This window comes from Oncorhynchus keta, chromosome 25 (genome assembly GCF_023373465.1).
Source record: "Oncorhynchus keta strain PuntledgeMale-10-30-2019 chromosome 25, Oket_V2, whole genome shotgun sequence".
Classification (NCBI taxonomy): domain Eukaryota; kingdom Metazoa; phylum Chordata; class Actinopteri; order Salmoniformes; family Salmonidae; genus Oncorhynchus; species Oncorhynchus keta.
In genome coordinates, this window is record NC_068445.1 from 19,709,225 (window position 1) to 19,730,803 (window position 21,579).

General features: G+C 41.1%; 1 protein-coding gene across 4 annotated transcripts in view; it reads left to right on the top strand.

Moving 5' to 3' along the window:
* The window catches only part of mlxip (MLX interacting protein), a 37,022-nt gene extending 15,716 nt beyond the window's left edge, over positions 1 to 21,306 (top strand). Inside the window, exons 2-17 of one of the 4 annotated variants that reach the window (XM_035736086.2) lie at positions 4,470 to 4,576; positions 4,893 to 4,978; positions 5,472 to 5,561; positions 5,781 to 5,822; positions 6,382 to 6,622; positions 6,778 to 6,867; positions 11,573 to 11,667; positions 11,824 to 12,442; positions 12,840 to 12,946; positions 13,059 to 13,131; positions 13,411 to 13,526; positions 13,693 to 13,800; positions 14,091 to 14,218; positions 15,176 to 15,299; positions 17,704 to 17,833; positions 18,627 to 21,306. In XM_035736086.2, coding sequence (XP_035591979.1) covers positions 4,470 to 4,576; positions 4,893 to 4,978; positions 5,472 to 5,561; positions 5,781 to 5,822; positions 6,382 to 6,622; positions 6,778 to 6,867; positions 11,573 to 11,667; positions 11,824 to 12,442; positions 12,840 to 12,946; positions 13,059 to 13,131; positions 13,411 to 13,526; positions 13,693 to 13,800; positions 14,091 to 14,218; positions 15,176 to 15,299; positions 17,704 to 17,833; positions 18,627 to 18,748 — 2,278 coding nt within the window. In that variant the 3' untranslated portion in view covers positions 18,749 to 21,306. The remainder of the gene's footprint in view (positions 1 to 4,469; positions 4,577 to 4,892; positions 4,979 to 5,471; positions 5,562 to 5,780; positions 5,823 to 6,381; positions 6,623 to 6,777; positions 6,868 to 11,572; positions 11,668 to 11,823; positions 12,443 to 12,839; positions 12,947 to 13,058; positions 13,132 to 13,410; positions 13,527 to 13,692; positions 13,801 to 14,090; positions 14,219 to 15,175; positions 15,300 to 17,703; positions 17,834 to 18,626) is intronic. The other 3 variants (XM_035736088.2, XM_035736087.2, XM_035736089.2) reach the window with 3 other exon arrangements.
* The last annotated feature ends 273 nt before the right edge of the window (positions 21,307 to 21,579 follow it).

Consider the following 21,579-nt stretch of genomic DNA (forward strand, 5'->3'; position numbering starts at 1 on the left):
AAACGTAGATTTGCTTTGTGGTATACAAATATATATTTTTTAAACATGGAAAATCATCAGTTTTTCTTCCTTTCTTGATATTTAGTGTTGTGGTAATGTCAAATTTCAATCAGTTGTGAAAAATGCTATAAAATACATAAACATTGACTAAACTCTTTGAAATCAACATTTATAATGATGTTACAACTTACTAGTTTTGCACCAAATGACAAAGTGCTAGTCAAGTTATTCTCAAAAAATCCAAAGAGCTCCTTTTTAAAATGACAATTACGTGAGAATCACCCGCTCCATCATCTTGGCTTCAGTGGAAAGACATGTCCTCAACCCACTGATAGTTTCAGTTCACTAGTCAGGGGGCAGAAAAAAGTTTTGATTTCTATGCTAAATATATACAGGACCTTCATAAAGTATTCATACCCCTTGATTTATTACACATTTTGTTGTTATACAGCCTGAATTCAAAATTGATTAAATATTTTTTTCTTCTCACCCGCCTACACACGTTGTCAAATTTATTGAAAATTAAATACACAAATATATCTAATTTACTTAACTATTCATACCCCTGGGTCAATATTTTGTAGAAGCACCATTTGGTAGCGATTACACCGGAGAGTCTCTAAGAGCTTTCCACACCTGGATTGTGCATTTACCTATTATTATTTTCAAAACTCTTCAAGCTCTGTCAAATTGGTTGTTGATCATTGGTAGACAACCATTTTCAGGTCTTGCCATATATTTTCAAGTAGATATAAGTCAAAACTGTAATGCAGCCACTAAGGAACTCCAGTGTAGATTAGGCCTTGTGTTTTAGGTTGTCATGCTGAAAGGTGAATTAATCTCCCAGTGCCTGGTGGAAAGCAGGCTAAACCAGGTTTTCCTCTAGGATTTTGACTGTGTTAAGCTCCATTCCAGGTTTTTTTCTGCCTGGAAAAACTCTCCAGTCCTTAAGTCCTTAACAATTACAAGCATACCCATAACATGATGCATTCACCACTACGCTTGAAAATATAGAGTGGTACTCAATAATGTTGTATTCAGGACAAAAAAAGTGAATTACTTTGCCAATTTTTTTGCATTATTACTTTAGTGCCCTGTTGCAAACAGGATACATGTTTTGGAATATTTGTATTCTATACAGGCTTCATTCTTTTCACTCTGTCAGTTAGGAGTATTATGGAGTAACTTCAATGTTTGTTGATCCATCCTCTGTTTTCTCCTTTCACTCTAACTGTATTAAAGTCACCATTGGCCTCATGGTGAAGTCTTTGAGCGGTTTCCTTCCTCTTCGGAAACTTAGGAAGGACGCCTGTATCTTTGTAGTGACTGGGTGTGTTGATACAACATCCAAAGTGTAATTAATAACTTCACCATGCTCAAAGGGATATTCAATGTCTGCTTTTTTATAAAATCTACCAATAGTTGCCCTTAGCGAGGTATTGGAAAACCTCCCTGGTCTATGTGGTTAAATCTGTGTTTGAAATTCACTGCTTGAATGAGGGACCTTACAATTATCTGTATGTGTAAGGTTACAGACAGATGTTAAACACTATTATTGCACACAGTGAGTCCATGCAACTTACTATGCACATTTTTACTCCTGAACTTATTTAGACTTGCCATAACAAAGGGGTTGAATACTTATTGACTCAAGACATTTCAGCTTTTAATTTTTTTATTAATTTGTAAAAACATAATTCCACTTTAACATTATGGGGTATTGTTTGTAGGCCAGTGATGACAAATCTCTATTTTAATCTAAAGTTGGGAGGTAACACAATAAAATGTGGAAAATGACAAGGGGTGTGAATACTTTCTGATGTCCCTGTAGTTCATTGAGTCTATGCTCATTGGGTCATTTGATATAGGTTAGGCTAGCTAAACACTGGCCATTGACAACATGTCCTTTGAATTGAATGTCCTCTTTCTTGTTTTTCTTGTCCTGTTGATAGTTTGTCTTCCTTGGTTTGCCTCAGCCCTATGAACTGCCCATTACTTACAGTGAACAGATTATATTACTAGGCTGTGTGCTATCATCTTCTAAAAGTTTGGACACGTCCATAGTAACGTTGTGGTTGCTTGAAGTGGAACAGTATAGACCCTTTTGCAGTACACGACACACATAGATGAGTGCGTCTCTTGGTGGGAGTAAGAACCATCACCATCTGCACCTATTCAACATAGCCTAGATTTTAAGTTTCTATTACTTGTAAACAAAACAACTTGTTTGGGTTCTCATACACTTATAATATTTTTTTAAATCTTACGTGAACAGCCGCTTAGATTATGTTTGGTCTTTGCAAAAATAACTATTTTGTATGCAGAAGTTGTTAGCTAGAATGCTAACGCTCATTGATATAGGCTGTAGCAAAAGCTAGCCAAAGAACCATTTTACTGATTGAAGTTTAAGTGTTTAAAAAAAAAATTATAATGCAGTTGATTTGTAATGATGACACAATCATTATATTAAGCAGGACATTCATACGAGCATTAACATCCAATTAGAATCCAGAAGTAGTGTGAAATGCAACATGTAAATAGGGGCTTTTTTTTGCTGGCATTCTGTAAGAGCTCACCCTTGTTCTGCCACCAATTCGCACGCATCCCCTCGTGCGGTAATGTTTGCAAACACCGAAAGGATCTATTTGATCCCTCAATTGGGTTAGGTAGTCCCTCTTGGCAAATGCTATGATTTATTAAGTTTTAAGTATCATGTCATTCTATGCCGCAGATTCCCTTCATTACAGTCAAAGACAACATCATATAGGCCTAATGTGAAAATACTGTTAGATCCTTTTGAGATACAAGTTGTTCATGATATATCGGACATGCTAATACCTCCACTGCCTTGTCATTGCCTCAACTAAGCTCTCTGCCTCTCACTATTGTCACTGTCAACGGTGGCCTACTTAAGCCTTGTTCACACTGCAGGCCTTAATGCTCAAATCAGTTTTGTTTGTCCAAACAGCCAGTGACTAAATCGGATTTGTGTGTTGACTGTAGACATTTGCTGAAATGGCTACGCAAGTGGCGGGTGTGTGTGCTGTGGCGGCTGATTGTGGGTGGTGCTCGTGCTTCCTCTCACTCAGAAGTTGTTGTTGTGTAGCAAGCTAAGGTGACAACAATGCCTGCCATGGAAGTTTCCCAGTTGCTTTGAATGTTCGAAATCGTATTGTAAAAACACTTTTAATGTGTCAAAAGATAAGATGATCCAACTTTCAAAATAAGTTATTTTTGGATAACCATAGATGGCTACCTAGCTGTTTAGTTTGCTAGCACACATTCACTAAATTCATTGTAAAAAATTAACAATTGCTAGTTAGCTGCCACATGTTCTTGCCAAACTGTCAACAGAATAACAAGCAAGCAATAAGATATGCCAAATAACAGTAAAAAAAATGTAAACACGAGGTCAAATAAATCAGATTCAGCTGTTCAGACACAAGTCGCATGGCCATGAATCTGATTTTTGTGTCTGATTTCAAATCCCCTATGAATCTGGTTTGAAATGTGTCTTGAAGTATTCAATTCCATGGATATTTTGGCTGTTCAGACTCTAGGAAAAAGATGAGAATCGGATATGCAAAAATAAAATCAAACTGCCAGTGTGAACAATGCTTTAGTCCCTTTATGGATGCAGGTGTTCTGTTTGAAATACATGTGTATTTGATTTGCTCTTTAAATAGGCCTACTTTCTTTCTATGTATTTTTAGTATTTTCAAATCATGTGGACCAAATCACAAACTACTTTTATTGGAAGTATTTTCAAATAATTTCCTATTAAAATACTTATTTCTAAATACATTTTATGAAATAACAAACAGACCTGGTTTCAAAGGCATGGGAGTATTTATTTGTATATAAAAATGCACTGTATTTCCTAAAATATGTGTTATCAAAAATAATAATATCCAAAACAAGTATTTTGAAAGTAATTGAAATATGCTAAATAGTGTTTGAACCTAGGTCTGGTTATGTTACCCTTTTCAGAGTTGTCTACTGTCACTTAGGATAGTGTTGAGCTGTCTGAAATGATGGGTGACTTCCACAATTGTTCTAGGAAAAGGGATAAAGGAAGGGGGATACCTAGTCAGTTGCACAACTGAATGAATGCTTTCAACCAAAATGTGTCTTCCACATTTAACCCAACCGCTCTGCATGCAGGGGGGGGGCAGCTTTAATCGGCATCCACGTCATCAGTGTCCGGGGAGCAGTTGTTGTTGGCGGTTAACTGCCTCGGTCAAGGGCAGAACGACACATTTTTCCAATTTGCTGGCTCAGCGATTCGAACCAGCCACCTTTTTGGTTACTGGCCCAACGCTCTTAACTGCTAGGTTACCTGCCGACCCCAGGAATCTGATCAGTTTGAGGTTACCTAATTGTTAAAATCACCTCTTCATTTTGCCAATCTGCACCTCTCCCGCTTGAGTAGGTCATTAGAAGGCTTGTGTTATCTTCTGCCTTTTCAGCGGCAAGTTAGTGTCACCAAAATGGAAGAACTTCAAAGGCCTGAAGCTGCTGTGGAGAGACAAGATTCGTCTCAACAACGCTATCTGGAGGGCCTGGTACATGCAATGTAAGAGCTCCACGCATGGCTTCATATTCTATTGTCTCTCACTAAATACAGCAACCTCACTGTTGTAACATAGTATAAACGCCAGGTTGAACTTGGCTGAAAGAAATATTTGATTTAACGATTGCTCCAAGGTTGGGTCTGCAGAGCCACTGAATGGCACTTGAATCCCTTTATGATTGAGAAGTATAGTCTACAGTGTATGAATCATATTTAATGTTTTCTTTAAAAAAACGTTTTCTTATTCACTACTATGTTAGTATAGGTGGTGTGTTCTTTTTGCTCAACTGGTAGCTCTTGCATGTGTTCTACTCTACAGATGTGGAGAAGCGAGACAACCCTGTCTGCCATTTTGTCACTCCTCTGGATGGGACCATGGACATAGAGGACCATCGTCCGGCAGAGGTAAGAAAGGGCAGTGGATTGGGGGATATTTTTTAATTGAACCTTTATTTAACTAGGCAAGTCAGTTGAGAACAAATTACTATTTACAATGACTGCCTAGGAACAGTGGGTTAACTGCCTTGTTCAGGGGCAGACTGACTGATTTTACATTGATTCCCCGAAATGACAATCTAGCAACCTTTCGGTTACTGGCCCAACACTCTAACCACTAGGCTACCTGCTGCCCCGGCAATAACAAAATCACAGAAAATAATATGCAGCACTACCATACCACTGCCCCATACCACTGCCCCATACCACTGCCCCATACCACTGCCCCACCTTTTAACCCAACTCTTCTCTGGGACAACGTTTTTATCCCGTATGTATCGTTTAGCTCCTTTGCATGTCCCTCTTTTTCTCTCCTCTGTTCCACTCCATGTCTCTCTCCTTACTGTTTACCACTTAAACCAATCCCCACACTATTTTCTCCCTCTCCCTTTGTCTTCTATAGGCAATAGCCACAGAGGGGAAATATTGGAAAAGAAGAATTGAAATTGTAATTCGAGAGTATCACAAGTGGAGGACATATTTCAAGAAAAGGGTAGGGTAATGGATTTTGTTGACAGGTTGTGCCTTTAATTTTATATATATATATATATATACATGCATTAGACCTATATTAGGTTCTTGTCAGTTGCTTTAACTGGATGGTGAGGCAACTAGTTGATGAATGTACTACATTTACTATGCTCTACTCCATGTTATAATTTTATGTCTATATGAATCTGCCACATAACATTGATTTTCCAATTTGTCACAGTTACAGAAGCACAAGGATGACGATCTCTCAAGCCTTCTCAAGGTATGCATTCTTGTGTGCTTCCTTGATTCAAATGAGGTAATAAAGTAGTGCTAGTGAAAAAATAAGGGTAACACTCAAATAATCACTACATCTGACATCTGTGAAAATGACAAAGAATAAGAATAAAGTAAAGAATAGGCCATTTACATACATTTACTACATGTGGGGTGGAAAGCTGTATGCTATGTTGATTTGATTTATGCTATTAGGATCTCTTAGCTCACTAAGGGCTAGTCTTCCAAGAGTCCTTATTAAGAAATGTGAAAACATAAATTTAGTCAAACAATCAAATTAATGACACAAACACAGATCTACATTTACAAGTTACACCCCCCTACTTCAATTGTGCAAACAAACACTGCTTGGTCTGTATTTGGATTGTTATGAGGCATGTGTTTTATTGAAGAGGCTGATTTTAATCAATTTGAGTATGTGGTCTGCATGTTTCATAACTGTTAAATAGATTAGTTCTATGATTTGATATGGTTTGTGCAGTATGTGCACTGCATGTTTTTTGTGTAACTGACTGGCTAGCTTGTTGCATTTCGAACACCCTAAGGGGCCAGAGGAGCAGTTTTTGCTGTTTGGGGAGATCTTTCCAGACACATTCCGTGTGTCCCTTTGTCAGGATGAGGAAATGGCCGTGCGCCGAGTTGCTCGCAAAAGCCGTGAGTCGCCTGTCCCCATGGAGATGGACCCACTCTTTGACATGGACGTGCTGATGTCAGAGTTTTCTGACACACTCTTCTCCACGCTGGCCTCCCACCAGCCCATGGCCTGGCCCAATCCGAGGGAGATAGGTGAGGGCCCGCCACCAATATCCCATTCCATACACCAAGCCTGTTTCTATTCACTCAGATCCACCCAAGCCTTCAACCAGATCTATTGGAAAAATCTATTTGCTTTTCAACAACTTTTTTTTCACACCCCATCCGTGTCCACCCGTTCTCCATAGCTCATGCAGGGAATGCAGACATGATCCAGCCTGGACTCATCCCCCTACAGCCCAACCTGGATTTTATGGACTCCTTTGAGCCATTGCAAGGTAATGACAATGCACTCTACCACAGTGACAAACACCAAAATAATGTCACTTGCACAGTGCACAAACTTTAACAGGACCCTGGAGCACCATGTTAAGGCCGATCCACAGATCACAGATTTACGGTGTGTTCGCTTGGGTGGAGTCATATTTTTTGGGGGGAGCAACGTGCACCTTTTGGTAAAATGATACCCTCGCCCATCCACGTGTACCTAGACCCCCGAATAGTTTGACTGGCAATTTGCTATTCTGCTCCTATCACCTGACCCAAAAGGTCATGAAAGGTCATGATTCATATGATGTGGTAGATTGACTAGAAATTAAATAGAACATCATCACCAGTGTTAGCTCATTTCTAAGAGAAACACCTGCATATTTGATTAATAGCTACATGTAATGAAAGTTCAGTGTTGTTTTACATTACCTCGTTTTGTGCCTGCCAGTTGCCTGTAGGCTTCTCCGCTAGCAGCTTGCTTGCTAAAAAAAGCAAGCTGCTAGCCTTTAAGCTTCCAACATCTCCCCCATGTCAAATAATCCGATTTATAATTAAATAATATCTAATTAGGCTACAATGTTGTTTGATATATTATTCGAACAGTTGCTGGGATTATATATGTTTATAAATTCAAAATAATTTACTTTGATGCATAGCATATAGGTCAGATCAAGGAACGGCGGTTATGCTTTCATCACTTTTGTATTCCAGGATTTATAGCAACACTATCCACGTTTCCATCCACTGTTTTTATGCGAGTAAATCAAATCAAATTGTATTAGTTACATGCGCCGAATAAAATGTCTGTAGACCTTAGAGTGAAATGCTTAATTATGAGCCCCTAACCAACAATGCAGTTACATTTTTTAAATAAAACATTTGTAAGAATAAGAAAAAAAAGTAACAAGTAATTAAAGAACAGCAGTAAAAAAACACCGCCTGGTGTAGAGGTCCTGGATGGCAGGAAGCTTGGTCCCAGTCATGTACTGGGCCTTACGCAGGTGCAAACATTTCCGGACTTTGTCGAAGTTTGAAACAATGTCAAAATAGTGTGAAGTTAACATGGAACAAAGAGCATGTTTGTTTTATAATGAAGATTGTTATGGGGAATTCTCCATGCTGGATGGATACTTATTACACATCATCAGTAGGGTAAAACTAACCTGTCTCACTACCCTCTGTAGGCCGAGCAATTGCCATACCAGGTAGTGATGCAACCAGTCAGGATGCTCTCAATGGTGCAGCTGTAGAAACGTTTGAGGATCTGAGGACCCATGCCAAATCTTTTCAGTCTCCGAGCGGGAATAGGTTTTGTCATGCCCTCTTCACAACTGTCTTAGTGTGCTTGGACCTTGTTAGTTTGTTGATGTGGACACCAAGGAACTTGAAGCTCTCAACCTGCTCCACTACAGCCCTGTCAATGAAAATGGGGGCGTGCTTGGTCCTCCTTTTCGTGTAGTCCACAATCATCTCCTTTTGTCTTGATCCTGGCACCACACGGCCATTCTCTGACCTCCCTATAGGCTGTCTCGTCATTGTCGGTGATCACACCTACCACTGTTGTCATCTGCAAACTTAATGATGGTGTTGGAGTTGTGCCTGGCCGTGCAGTCATGAGTGAACAGGGAGTACCGGGGGGGGTTCTGCTAAGCTATATGGAATTGTTTTAAGAAGGCCATACCAAGGATAGTTTATCTATTTGATTTAGAATTTTAAGACCCCTTAAAGTATCCCCAAAAAATATTAAACAATTATTTGATTAAAAACTGTTATTAGCCCAAACACATTGAATAACAGATTCGCTACATGGAACAACATTTAGTGTTGTTCCCCCCCCCCCAACAAATTAATATAAAGGAGGTTTGTTTTGAAGTGTTTTTTTGGCCCCTTAGCACTAAACAGTCTCCTTATATACACTACATGACCAAAAGTATGTGGATACCTGCTCGTCAAACATCTCATTACAAAATCATGGGCATTAATATGGAGTTGGTCCCCCCTTTGTGATAACAGCCTCCACTCTTCTGGGAAGGCTTTCCACTAGATGTTGGAACATTTCTGTGGGGACTTGCTTCCATACAGCGACAAGAGCATTAGTGAGGTCGGGCACTGATGTTGGGCGATTTAGGTCTGTTCCAATTCATCCCGACGGTCTTCGGTGGGGTTGAGGTCAGGGCTTTGTGCAGGCCAGTCAAGTTCTTCCACACCGATCTTGACAAACCATTTCTGTATGGACCTCGCTTTATGTGCGGGGGCATTGTCATGCTGAAACAGGAAAGGGCCTTCCCCAAACTGTTGCCACAAAGTTGGAAGCACAGTCGTCTATAATGTAATTCTATGCTGTAACGTTAATATTTCCCTTCACTGGAACTAAGGGGCCTAGCCCAAATCATCATGAAAAACATCCCCAGACTATTATACCTTCACCACCAAACTTTATAGTTGGCAGTACGCATTCTGGCAGGTAGACTTCTCCTGGCATCCGCCAAACCAACACTCATCTGTTGGACTGCCAGATGGTGAAGAGTGATTCATCTCTCCAGAGAACGCGTTTCCACTGCTCCAGATTCTAATGGCGGCAAGCTTTACACAGCTCCAGCTGACGCTTGGCATTGTGCATGGTGATCTTAGGCTTGTTTGCGGCGGTTTGGCCTTGAAAACCCATTTCATGAAGCTCGATGACAAATGGTTATTGTGCTGATATTGCTTTCAGAGACAGGTTAGAACTCGGTAGTGTGTTACAACCTAGGACAGACAATTTGTACGCGCATCAGCACTCGGCGATCCCGTTCTGTGAGCTTGTGCGACCTACCATTTTGCGGCTGAGCCGTTGTTGCGCCAGGACGTTTCCACTTCACAATAATAGCACTTACAGTTGACCGGGGCAGCTCTTGCAGGGCAGAAATTTGACGAACTGACTTGTTGGAAAGATGGCATCCTATGACGGTGCAACATTGAAAGTCACTGGGCTCTTCAGTAAGGCCATTCTACTGCCAATGTTTGTCTATGGAGATTTAATGGCTGTGTGCTCAATTTTATACACTTCTCAGCACATTTGTGGCTGAAATAGCTGAATCCACTTATTATTATTATTTATTTTGTTTTTTTAAGAGGGGGGTGAATTTTACCCCAGTTTCTCCCCAATTTTCGTGGTATCCAATTGTTGACTCCGCTGTCCTGGCGTCGTGAGGGAGTTTGTTCCACTATCTAGTCTCATTTTGACTGGGCTGACATCTCCCTCAGTGGTAGGGAGGCAGGCTCGGGAGAGGCCAAGGTCGCCCTTGTTTGGGTGTAAGAGCCTGGAGGTACTGAGGTGCCGTCCCCTCACAACTCCGTACCAAGCCGGTCTTGTAGCGGATGCGCTCCAACCCAACATACGTGTGTGTGTGTGTGTGTGTATATATGTGTGTGTATATATATTATACATACATACAGTGGGGCAAAAAAGTATTTATTCAGCCACCAATTGTGCAAGTTCTCCCACTTAAAAAGATGAGAGGCCTGTAATTTTCATCATAGGTACACTTCAACTATGACAGACAAAATGAGAGAGAAAAAATCCAGAAAATCAAATATGATTTTTAATGAATTTATTTGCAAATTATGGTGGAAAATAAGTATTTTGTCACCTATAAACAAACAAGATTTCTGGCTCTCATAGACCTGTAACTTCTTCTTTAAGAGGCTCCTCTGTCCTCCACTCGTTACCTGTATTAATGGCACCTGTTTGAACTTGTTATCATCAGTATAAAAGACACCTGTCCACAATCTCAAACAGTCACACTCCAAACTCCACTATGGCCAAGACCAAAGAGCTGTCAAAGGACACCAGAAGCAAAATTGTGTATATATGTGCATGTGTATATATGTGCGTGTGTGTGTATATATGTGCGTGTGTGTGTATATATGTGTGTGTGTGTGCTTCCATTTTTATTTTTTTATTAACCTGGTACCGCGGGACCTTCGGACGAGTCTTGCGAGACAACTGGCATGTACATGTTTGAGAGTCCCATCTTTGCACAGTGTTTAACCCATACTGTTTGGATGCTATAGACAGAAGTTGACAAATCAACTGTACCTACTTCAGACGAGTCCCAAGACTCTTGTGGGGGTCGTAGAGAAAAACGGAGAATACGATCGTGTTCGTGAGCGTCTCATCTTTCATAGTTTATAGGCCAAACCATTTGATCACTATAGCCGATTTTGTGAGAAGACAGATCTTCGGGATGTCTCACAGCTCTAGCTCTGTCACCTTTCACTGCTGATGCGGAAGTGCGACATAGGCGGATGCGTTGGAATGGGTCACATCCCATGTAAAAAAAAACAACAGCATATCTCTAGCTTAAACTGACTGATTTTTTTGTATTATGCTAATTACATTTCCTCAGCGGCGCGGACATCGACCTTAGGTGGCTTAAGCGCAAATATTGATATAATATTTAAATAAACTTGTAGTCACGCGATGATATGGTTTGTGGTCCTATGACTCGAAAACCAAGCAGTTTATTAGGCTACAGATGAAAGAAGTTATTATGAACTTATGAAAACACAAAAATCATTCATGTACTGCGTTGTGCTCCAAATCATTGTGTAAAGTCTGCCTAACCTCTTAGTCCCATGCAGTTGACTGTAATACAGCAGGTGGCATATCCTAACACATGTTGGTGGAGTGGATGTTATACTAATTTTAACTAACCTAGAGACTTCTCCCAGACTTATTTCACAGCCTCCGTCAGCCCATCTTCCCCCCTGCTTCCCTCACTGCCTCATCCGTCACTCCTCTACCCAGCAGCAGCTCTCAATCCCAGGTAAAACCCTAGACCCAGTCACTGTGAACCTCAGCCCTAACATACCCCCAGACCTAACACACTCCTGCCTTTTATTCTTAGATGTTTTCACATAATTTGACTAACTGATAACATTATAAATGTGCTTTCTTTTCTCCTGTCCTTGTGACTTGACAGGGCCAGCTTCTCTCTTCCATGCACCTCTCAGCTGACCTACCGTCCATCAGTCATGACCACAGACTCGTCTCCCCAGTCTCCCCAGCCCCCCTGCCTATCTCCTCCCTCATGGCCAATCAAACCAGTGGGACCGATGAAGGTTCCTCCTATGTACAGAACTACATGCCTCTATTCACTGCGCCAGTGCCCCCCAGTGGTCAGGCTGGAGGCTCCTCCCTCATGCAACCCTCAGCCCATCCCACGATGCCACACACCCAGCCCTGCCAAGGTTCTGTCACAGCAACATCAGTAGCCCCCCCACCCCTGGACGATGCTACAAGCCTGGACGGTTCCCCACCCCCATCTGTCATCACACACACCGCCTCCTCCATTGTTACACCCAGTGAGGCTGCCACCACCTTCAGTCAGGGTTCTGAGCTCAGCTCCTTAACCCAGACTCCTCCACCACCACCACCCCCCCTCCAGCCCCTGGCACCCTCACCTGCCATTCCCCTCCAACACCCCCAGACTTTCGCCCTGCCCAGACCCATCCAGCCTTCTTGCTCCAGCAAAAAGACATGCCATGTGCAAAGGATAGTTCCTGCCAACCCCATCCCCTCATCTCACCTCATCCTTACAAGTGAGTTAATCACGTCCCAAACTATTTCATTATTGATGGATGAGAATGGTGTATTGATTTTAATATTGAATGTAATATTGGTTTAATGCATGCCTAGCAGGTGCTACTCCCAAAACACTACCAGTTATTGAAGTGGGGGATTACTGCTTCACTAGAGAGCGATCTCATATTATGATCACACCACAAGGTGGCAATACTGTTTGTCATTTTTATAGTCAGTCACTATTGTAATGAAAAACTGAATGAAACCTAGTCAATATTTGCAAGCAATTGAGCCCAAATGATCCTAGCAAAGATCATCGATGACATCCAAGCTCAATATTAGAGATGAAATAAATGAGAAAAAATCAGCATTTATTCTGTGACGGTTGTAATGTCAAATATTTTGCTGTCTCAGCCCCCTTCCCAGTGCATACCAGTGCAGTGATTGTTACTCCAACTCCCCTGAAAGCAGACGTGGTTCCCTCAACTGGCGTGGTCATCGCCTCCTCAAGCCTATCAAGGGTAAGACCGTGTCTGCTCTGAAGGGCATGCCTTACTTTACACTGAACCCAGTTTTATGTTAGTTCGTTTTCATTTAATTTGTGTTTTATTTCTTCCCATCCCTCTCTCTCAGGCTCCTGGATTTCATATCCTTCCACAGACTCCGAAGTCGCCCCAGCTCATTATCAATAAAGAGGACTGTACTGGTGAGTGACATACGCCAAGCCCTTACTTTTTCTGTTGTATGTACACTAACCTCAGTCAAGTGTCAGAGGGTACGTTCCTCCTGTCTAAGCTATCGATCTAATAACTTTACATGCCATACAGGATGTGGCATGGTAACACATTCATACACATTGTTTTGGAATGTTTAGAGCACTTCTGCTTTCCATAACATTATTGATTTGTCTTAGTGAGTTGGTGCTCACTGGTATAGCAGTCTTTGTGATGGTTTCTGGCAACTCTGGATCATCTGTCTCTCGCAGGGCATGAGGAGCGTGGCTCAGGTCAGGGGTCACCGTGTGGGTCAGAGCAGGTCTCCAGTCCTAAGTCTCCCCTCAGCAGCAGCAGCACAGCCCTCTCTAAGAACGAGTCCAACCAGGTATCATCAGCCCACATGCCTATCTGCTTCTCTCTCTGTGTGTTTCTTTGACTGTGTATAATTTCAGCTTTTTCAAGCAGGTCCGGTGCTGAGGGTGCCTGCTGTAGAAGCATTGTGGACACTGATCATTGTGATGATACTTGTCTCTCCTCCCTATCTGTTCCAGAGCCGTAGGGTGACCCACATCACTGCTGAACAGAAGAGGCGCTTTAACATCAACATTGGCTTCAAAACACTGAGCAGCCTGGTTCCTACTCTCAAGTCCCAGTCCAATGTAAAGCCATTATGTCTGTCATCCGTCTTCTGAGTCATCATACTCATATCTTCCAAATCTAGCTTTTGATGGCTTTTATTTAAAGTTCAGTTCAGAAGCATTGTATATGCTTATCCTGTTATTTTCAGGTGCAGGGTACAAATAGTAAAGTAATGAAAGAAAGATGGATACCATCACACTGTTGAATGTTCCAACATGCAACCCAAAGCTTTTATTTAAACTATTAAAAATATATATTTTTACATGACCTTCCCAATATCGCCACCCATTCTTGTTGTGTTTAATACCAGATCAGTAATGCTGGCACGCTGCAGAAGACCGTTGACTACATTGCGAAGCTGCAGCAGGAGAGGCAGCAAATGCAGGAAGAGACCAAGAGGCTACGGGAGGAGATTGAGGAGATCAATGCCTCCATAAAGTACGCACTGCCTCACTGTTATCTGTTATTACTCTCCTCTGAGGAGACGAGTTCATGAAACATTTTCATTATTGGTACACAGTCACATGTAGGGTGTCCAATCAAAAATGCATCTTTTAACCAATGGGAAAAATATGTTAATTGTATATATAGTCCTCTAAGAAAACCAATGGTCCAAACCCCACGTCTCTTATTGTAATCCATTCAAAAGTTATCGGAGTGTGTACCCTTGCAGGGTGGCCAGAATTAGGGTGAATAAATTAATGGAGGCCAGAGAAAAATAGTGGTAAAAAAATGTGAAAATTGCATAGCATGCATGAATTAAACCTGGCAAGCTACTTTCCCATTGAGCTCATCTTCTCGAATCTGCAGGACATAAAACAATATAGAGGAAAAATTGATATTGATTTTGACGTAGTATTTTCATATTTTAGGATAAGCTTTTCATATTTATTCTAAATTCTTGTTATTTCTCAAAGATTTCTCACAAAACAAGTGTCTCTGTGAAATGTCAACGGAGCACTGAACGTATAGCAAGTTTATTTATTTTTCAAAGTCTTTTATATTTAATTTAGCTCGTGTCAATGCTAATTTAGTTTTTTTCGACCTGTGGAAACAACTTTGAAGAACGGCCACAAAATGTAAAATCCTCACGTTGTTCAGAGAAACCTGCACAGCTTTGTCAAGAGGTCATGGTTTGTTTTTGGATGTATTGGGTTGCAAAATCTGCCTTTTTGGATATACTGTTAATGATATGCTAAAGACCCCACTGAATGATTCAGAACATGAATAATACTTTTTGTCTCTGTAAAATATATTTTATAACATAAGGAAGTAAAATTTCATCACCAAAGTGCATCTGGGCAGAGTGAGTGTACACCCTACCATATGTGATGATACCATGTGTCAGTATACATTACATAGTAATCTGATCTGTATGTTATTGCTGTGCCACAGTGTGTGTCAGGAGCAGCTGCCTGCTACTGGAGTGCCTATCACACGCCACCGCTTCGACCACATGCGGGAGAAGTTTGATGAGTATGTGAAGAGCCGCACACTTCAGAACTGGAAGTTTTGGATTGTATCCTTTTACCCTTATCCTTGACATTGAACATAACTTTGTCATTATAATATAAGATTCAATCAGGCTACTTTTAATATTATGCTTGTTCATTTTATTTAGATCAGATGGCTAGATAAGATGCTCTATATCAGCAAAGAAGAGCCACCGTTTGACTGTTGGAAAGCACCTCAGCTTTCAGACTTGTGAAAGGTTATGAGTGTAGAGTACAGTGCCTTCGAAAAGTATTCAGACCCCTTTACTTTTTCCACATTTGTTATGTTAGACTTATTCTAAAATTGTTTAAATAAATACAAATCCTCATCAATCTACACACAATACCCCATAATGACAAAGCTAAAACAGGTTTTTAGAAATGTTTGCAAATCTATTAAAATAAAAGACAAATACATTATTTACATAATTATTCAGACCCTTTGCTATGAGACTTGAAATTTAGCTCCGGCACATCCTGTTTCTACAACTTGATTGGAGCCCACCTATGGTAAATTCAATTGATTGGACATGATTCGGAAAGGCACACACCTGTCTGTATAAGGTCCCACAGTTGACAGTGCATGTCAGAGAAAAAATAAAGCCATGAAGTTTAAGGAATTGTCCGTAGAGCTCAGAGACAGGATTGTGTCGAGGCACAGAACTAGGCAAGGGTACCGAAAACTTTCTGCAGCATTGAAGATCCCCAAGAACACAGTGGACTCCATTCTTGAATGGAAGAAGTTTGGAACCACAAAGACTCTTCCTAGATCTGAACAGTCAGGGGAGAAGGGCCTTGGTCAGGGAGGTGACCAAGAACCCGATGGTCACTCTGATAGAGCTCTAGAGATCTTCTGTGGAGATGGAAGAACCTTCCAGAAGGACAACCATCTCTGTAGCCATCCACTAATCAGGCCTTTATGGTAGAGTGTCCAGACGGAAGCCACTCCTCAGTAAAAGGCACATGACAGCCCGCTTGGAGTTTGCTAAAATGCACTTAAAGTCTCAGACCATGAGAAACAAGATTCTCTGATCTGATGAAACAAAGATTGAACTCTGGCTTGAATGCCAAGTGTCACGCCTGGAGGACACCTTGTGCCATCCCTACGGTGATGCATGGTGGTGGCAGCATCATGCTGTGGGGATGTTTTTCAGCAGCAGGGACTGGGAGGCTAGTCAGGATTGAGGGAAAGATGAACTGAGCAGAGTACAGAGAGATCCTTGATGATAACCTGATCCAGAGCGCTCAGGACCTCCGACTGGGGCAAAGGTTTATCTTCCAGCAGGACAACGGCACTAAGCACACAGCCAAGACAACGCAGGAGTGGCTATGGGACAAGTCTCAATGTCCTTGAGTGGCCCAGCCAGAGCCCGGACTTGAACCCGATCGAACATCTCTGGAGAGACCTGAAAATAGCTGTGCAGTGATGCTCCCCATCCAACCTGACAGAGCTTGAGAAGAATGGGAGAAACTCCCCAAATACAGGTGTGCCAAGCTTGTAGCGTCATACCCAAGAGGACTCGAGGCTGTAATTGCTGCCAAAGGTGATTCAACAAAGTACTGAGTAAAGGGTCTGAATACTTATGTAAATATGATATTTCATTTGTTTTGAAATATACATTTGCAAAAATGTCTAGACCTGTTTTTGCTTTGTAATTATAGTGTATTGTGTTTAGATGGAGGGTCAAAAACTATTTAATACATTTTTAGAGATTTAAGGGTGTAACGTAACCAAATGTGGAGAAAGTCATGGGGTCTGAATACTTTCCGAATGCTCTGTATGTATTAACATAGTCAAAAGTGTAGTATTTGATCCCATAATCCTACCACACAATGACTACATCAAGCTTGATAAACTTTTTGGATGCATTTGTACTTTTTGGTTGTGTTTCAGATTATTTTGGCCCAATAGAAACCAATGGTAAATGAGATGTCATTTTGGAGTCAATGCAGTGCCCTAGACTGCTGCGCCACTCGGGAGGCCCTAGTTTCTGAACACTTGTGATTGCTACCATTATTATGGATTATCCTGAATGAATTGTGAATAATGATGAGTGACCTAAGTTTGAGGCACAAAGATCATACCCCCAAGACATGCTAACCTCTCACCATTACCAATAACAGGGGAGGTTAGCATTTTATATCTAGTGCTGCAATTTCCGATATGAATGAAAATACCCTCAAATTAAAGCTGATAGTCTGCACTTTAACCTCATAGTCATTGTATAATTTCAAATCCAAAGTGCTGGAGTACAGAACCAAAACAACAACATGTCACTATCCAAATACTTTTGGACCTCACTGAAGGACTGTTGTTCCATGAGCCATCTGAGTATATCTGTCTTGATTGTCAGTGAGAGAAAGTAATAGGATGCAAATTCAGATCTGTTTTCTCAATAGTGTGTTTGACCCTTGACCCACCATCCTTAGTTCAGCATCATCATTAAGCCCCTGTTTGAGTCCTTCAATGGGACGGTCTCCACCACAAGCAAAGGGGAGCTGTGCGAGACCACACTGCAATGGCTGGACTGTCACTGCTCCCTGCCTGTGCTGAGGCCCAGTAAGTAAACCCCACGCAGCACCCCAAACCTCCCTCACGCACACACATGTTGTTTTCAATTAAATGGTAGCTGTGTCAAAGTAGGAGAGTGAGGCTAATTATTCCATTGGCATTTCCCTATGTTTTTTACTTGAATGACTGTATTTCTGTAGGTGTCAGATTGCATGTGTGACGTTATGCTATACTTCCTTCTTTAGAATATATAAAAGTCCATTCCACCCCCAATGCTTTCTAAGGAAAGTTTGGTGTCATGGTGTCATGATCTGTCACCTCTATCACCCACAATCTTTTCCTGTAATTTATTTACAAGAAAGAACACATTCAGTGTTTTTCTTGGCCAACATTTGTCTCCTGCACTCAGAGGAGCGATCTCGTGATATGAGGGAGGGATGTTGACGTCAGAGATTATCTTCGCTGGAGACCGTTCATTTCACTAGGTTATATTACTACTGTCTGATTAGCATACTGCAGGAAGTAGGATCCTGAAGAGTCAGCTACACAATCTGAAGCCCTACTGTGGCATGCTAGCTCCTTGTCTTCATCTTTGTTTCATTCCTCATATAAATGCATATTGTTATGCTTATTGCACATTTTATAAAACACAGACTAGACAGCTAGCACATGACCGTCTGTGGAGGGGTATGATATTTATGCCTCTAACTTCATGATTGTTTCATATGTATAATTTTATGGAGAGAGAAATTTAAAATGTGACATTGTTTTGTGTAACTTGTTGTCACACAAAATGTCAACTCTGATGAATGTATAGCTGATTGGTCTTTCTGTTGTCCAGTGGTCCTAAGCACTCTCCGGCAGCTCAGCACGAGCACATCTGTCCTTACTGACCCTAACCTGCTGCCTGACGAAGCCACCCAGGCTGTCACCAACGTCCACAGGCACTCTGCAGACTCCTAGCCGCACCCTCAGGAGAGAGGAAGCGGAAGAAGGGTTCAGATAGAGGGCATGGTCATAGTACTCTCTAGTAGAGCCCGCCACTGAGGGCCCCTACCACAAACTCCTCTAACCTCCCCAGATTGAAAAACACCTTGAAACAATTGTATGGAAAAGCACCAGCACTAGTTTGCCTTAAAGGTCATCCAAAGAGGTTACTCTGTCTTCCACCCTATCCATTACCATTCAGAACAGGACATGATGTTTAGGATCTTTTTGTGCGTGACCTTATCCAGCTCACTGACCTATCATTCCTACACATCGACTGGGCTTTGCTGTCAACAACCCAGGCTCGGTGCATTACTTTGGAGGATTGATACACACAACCTATGGAACAACTTTACAGCATCTTTTGAACACAGCAATAATGTGGGTGCTTATATTTGTCCTATTTCACACATGTACAAGTGTGTATTATACGCATGTGTGAATTGGAATTGTGTTTTTTGCATATCCCAACTCCCCCTGGGACACCCTCTGAGAGTGGGGTCATGGCCATGTTCAGCCATTGTAAAAGGCGACCCTGGAGCAATTAGGATTACGTGCCTTGCTCAGATATTTTTCACCTTGTTGGCTCAGGAACTCGATCTAGCAACCTTTCAGTTACTGGCCCAGAGCTTGAACCGCTAGGCGACCTGCTGCCCTTGTTGCTCTTTTGTTAATGTAACCTTCAACACTGCTGACAGGGGAACTACCAGCTTGTTTTCAGGCTCACTTCAGCAGACAAATAACATGGCTCTTCAACCATTTAGCATACTTGCTCATTTTTGTTTTATCTTTTTGTTTTTATTCAGCTCTTAAATTATTTAAGGTATAAGATGGCCTATGAACTGTCTTAAAAGGGAAATATCTCTTGAAGGAGTTGAGTGAAATTCAGTTGGTTCTGTTGTTTACTCTGTTGTATGACGATGAGTGTGGATACAATGAGCTTGCCATCAAAAAGCCTATAAAACAAACCAAAAGCTTAGCATTGATTGGCAGCATGCTTTGAGTACCATGAAAGCCTTCAACAGTAACTATTTGCTACTGGTCTTTCATTCTCATCATTCAGCTCATGTGCATCTGGTGGGAGGGAGGGTGTCCCAGTCCTTTGTGGACAGACGTCCTGGTTATTCTACCCTTTTCTTGGGGGGTTGTACTGAATCATACCAGAAGTCTAATATCCTCAGATAATGTTAAGCCAAGGGTTATCCATGGAATAGTATTCACCTTTCACTTAAGGAAAATGCATTTTTACGGAATGGACCCTGAGTGGTCCGAAGATCAAATGCGACGCACTTGGGGGGCACACTACACTCACTGTACATTTAACATCATACGCTGCAGCCTACCTTCCATTCAGTCAATTAAACAAAGAAACGTTGTGTTATAGGAGCATTCAAACATTATGTGGTGAATGTTACTATTTTCTTTTTGTTCCGCTAAGGGAGGCGCTGGTGAGTGTTTATGCTGTACCCTTTAACCAAACAAACACATTTAGGATACATTAAGCTGAAGACAAGCGTCAGCCATAAGCATACAGGTTACATAGCGTATGTATGTTCTATATTTGTTTCTCATAATCAAGCTAGCCTTTCAAAGATGCATGTCTCTCCTAGTTCAGATCTTATTTGTCAAAGATGCAACTTTTATAGGCCATATTGAAATTAATATAGGAACATACATTTTACGCCCCTCTCCTTTATTAGTCTTGGAACCACCAGCCTACGTTGTCACATTGTGGGAGGCATCCCATCTGTCTAGAGACTACTCCTTTATGAGAAATGCACCCCAGAACGGTACATGCATGGATACTGTATTACTGTTGCAGTGGGATATTTTGTGTCTTATTTTTTTGTTTGTTATATGTCTTAGCACATTTTGTGTAAACTTTCCTCAGGAAGTCTAATGATTTTTCTGTATTTATTACTTGATGCACAACAACAGTTTACTTTGAATGATGTCAAATCTAGCAGCATTGGTTGTTTATTTCATGAATGTATATTTTATGGGGGTTTTATAGTGTGCTTTTTGAGAGGCCTTAGTACATGTCTTAACTGTGATCACTTAATTTTTGCACCCTTTGCTACTCTACGAGTGGAGTCCCCTTTACCCGATGACTGGGGACTATATTATTGTTACAGATCAAGATTCTGAGCCCCACATGTACATTATTGTCCAACTCAGACAGCATTAGGGCTAATCACAGCTAACATTCATCTAACGTCATTCAGATCAAACGTTTTATTTCTGTTCCATTCTAAGGGAATTGGAGCTATGCAAATACTCAAAGGGCAAGAGCAGATGGATGTCATGATGATTTAAACTTGTTTTGTTTGCAAAGCAGTTACTATGTGGGAAATATTCCTCTGTCAAGAATCATGACATGGTTTAAGTTATAAAACAAGTATTAACAATTTTGTCTAAGGAAGATTTCATTTATGAGATTACTTTTTGGAAGTCCTTGTCTGTTTGTTCCCTCTGAGAAGTTAGTGTTGTAAATATTTTCTTTCTTGTAGTAAAGAAAATAGTTTTTTTTCCTACATGGTTTGTGTTTTTCTTGTGTTTTGGGTAACCTACTTTCTTACGTTCCCGACGGCACATCACAAGTCTAGTAAGTATGTCAAACAGTACAATTTCCGGAAACATTTTTAATGAATGGAACATAGTATTTTTTTGCATGTTACTTAATGTGTATCAGGTACAATACATGACATTTCCAACAATTGGTAACATTATTGTATGACACAAATGATAACATAATGATATAGCCAATTCTTTGACAAAAAAAAACTGTATTTTCAATGTGACCCGGA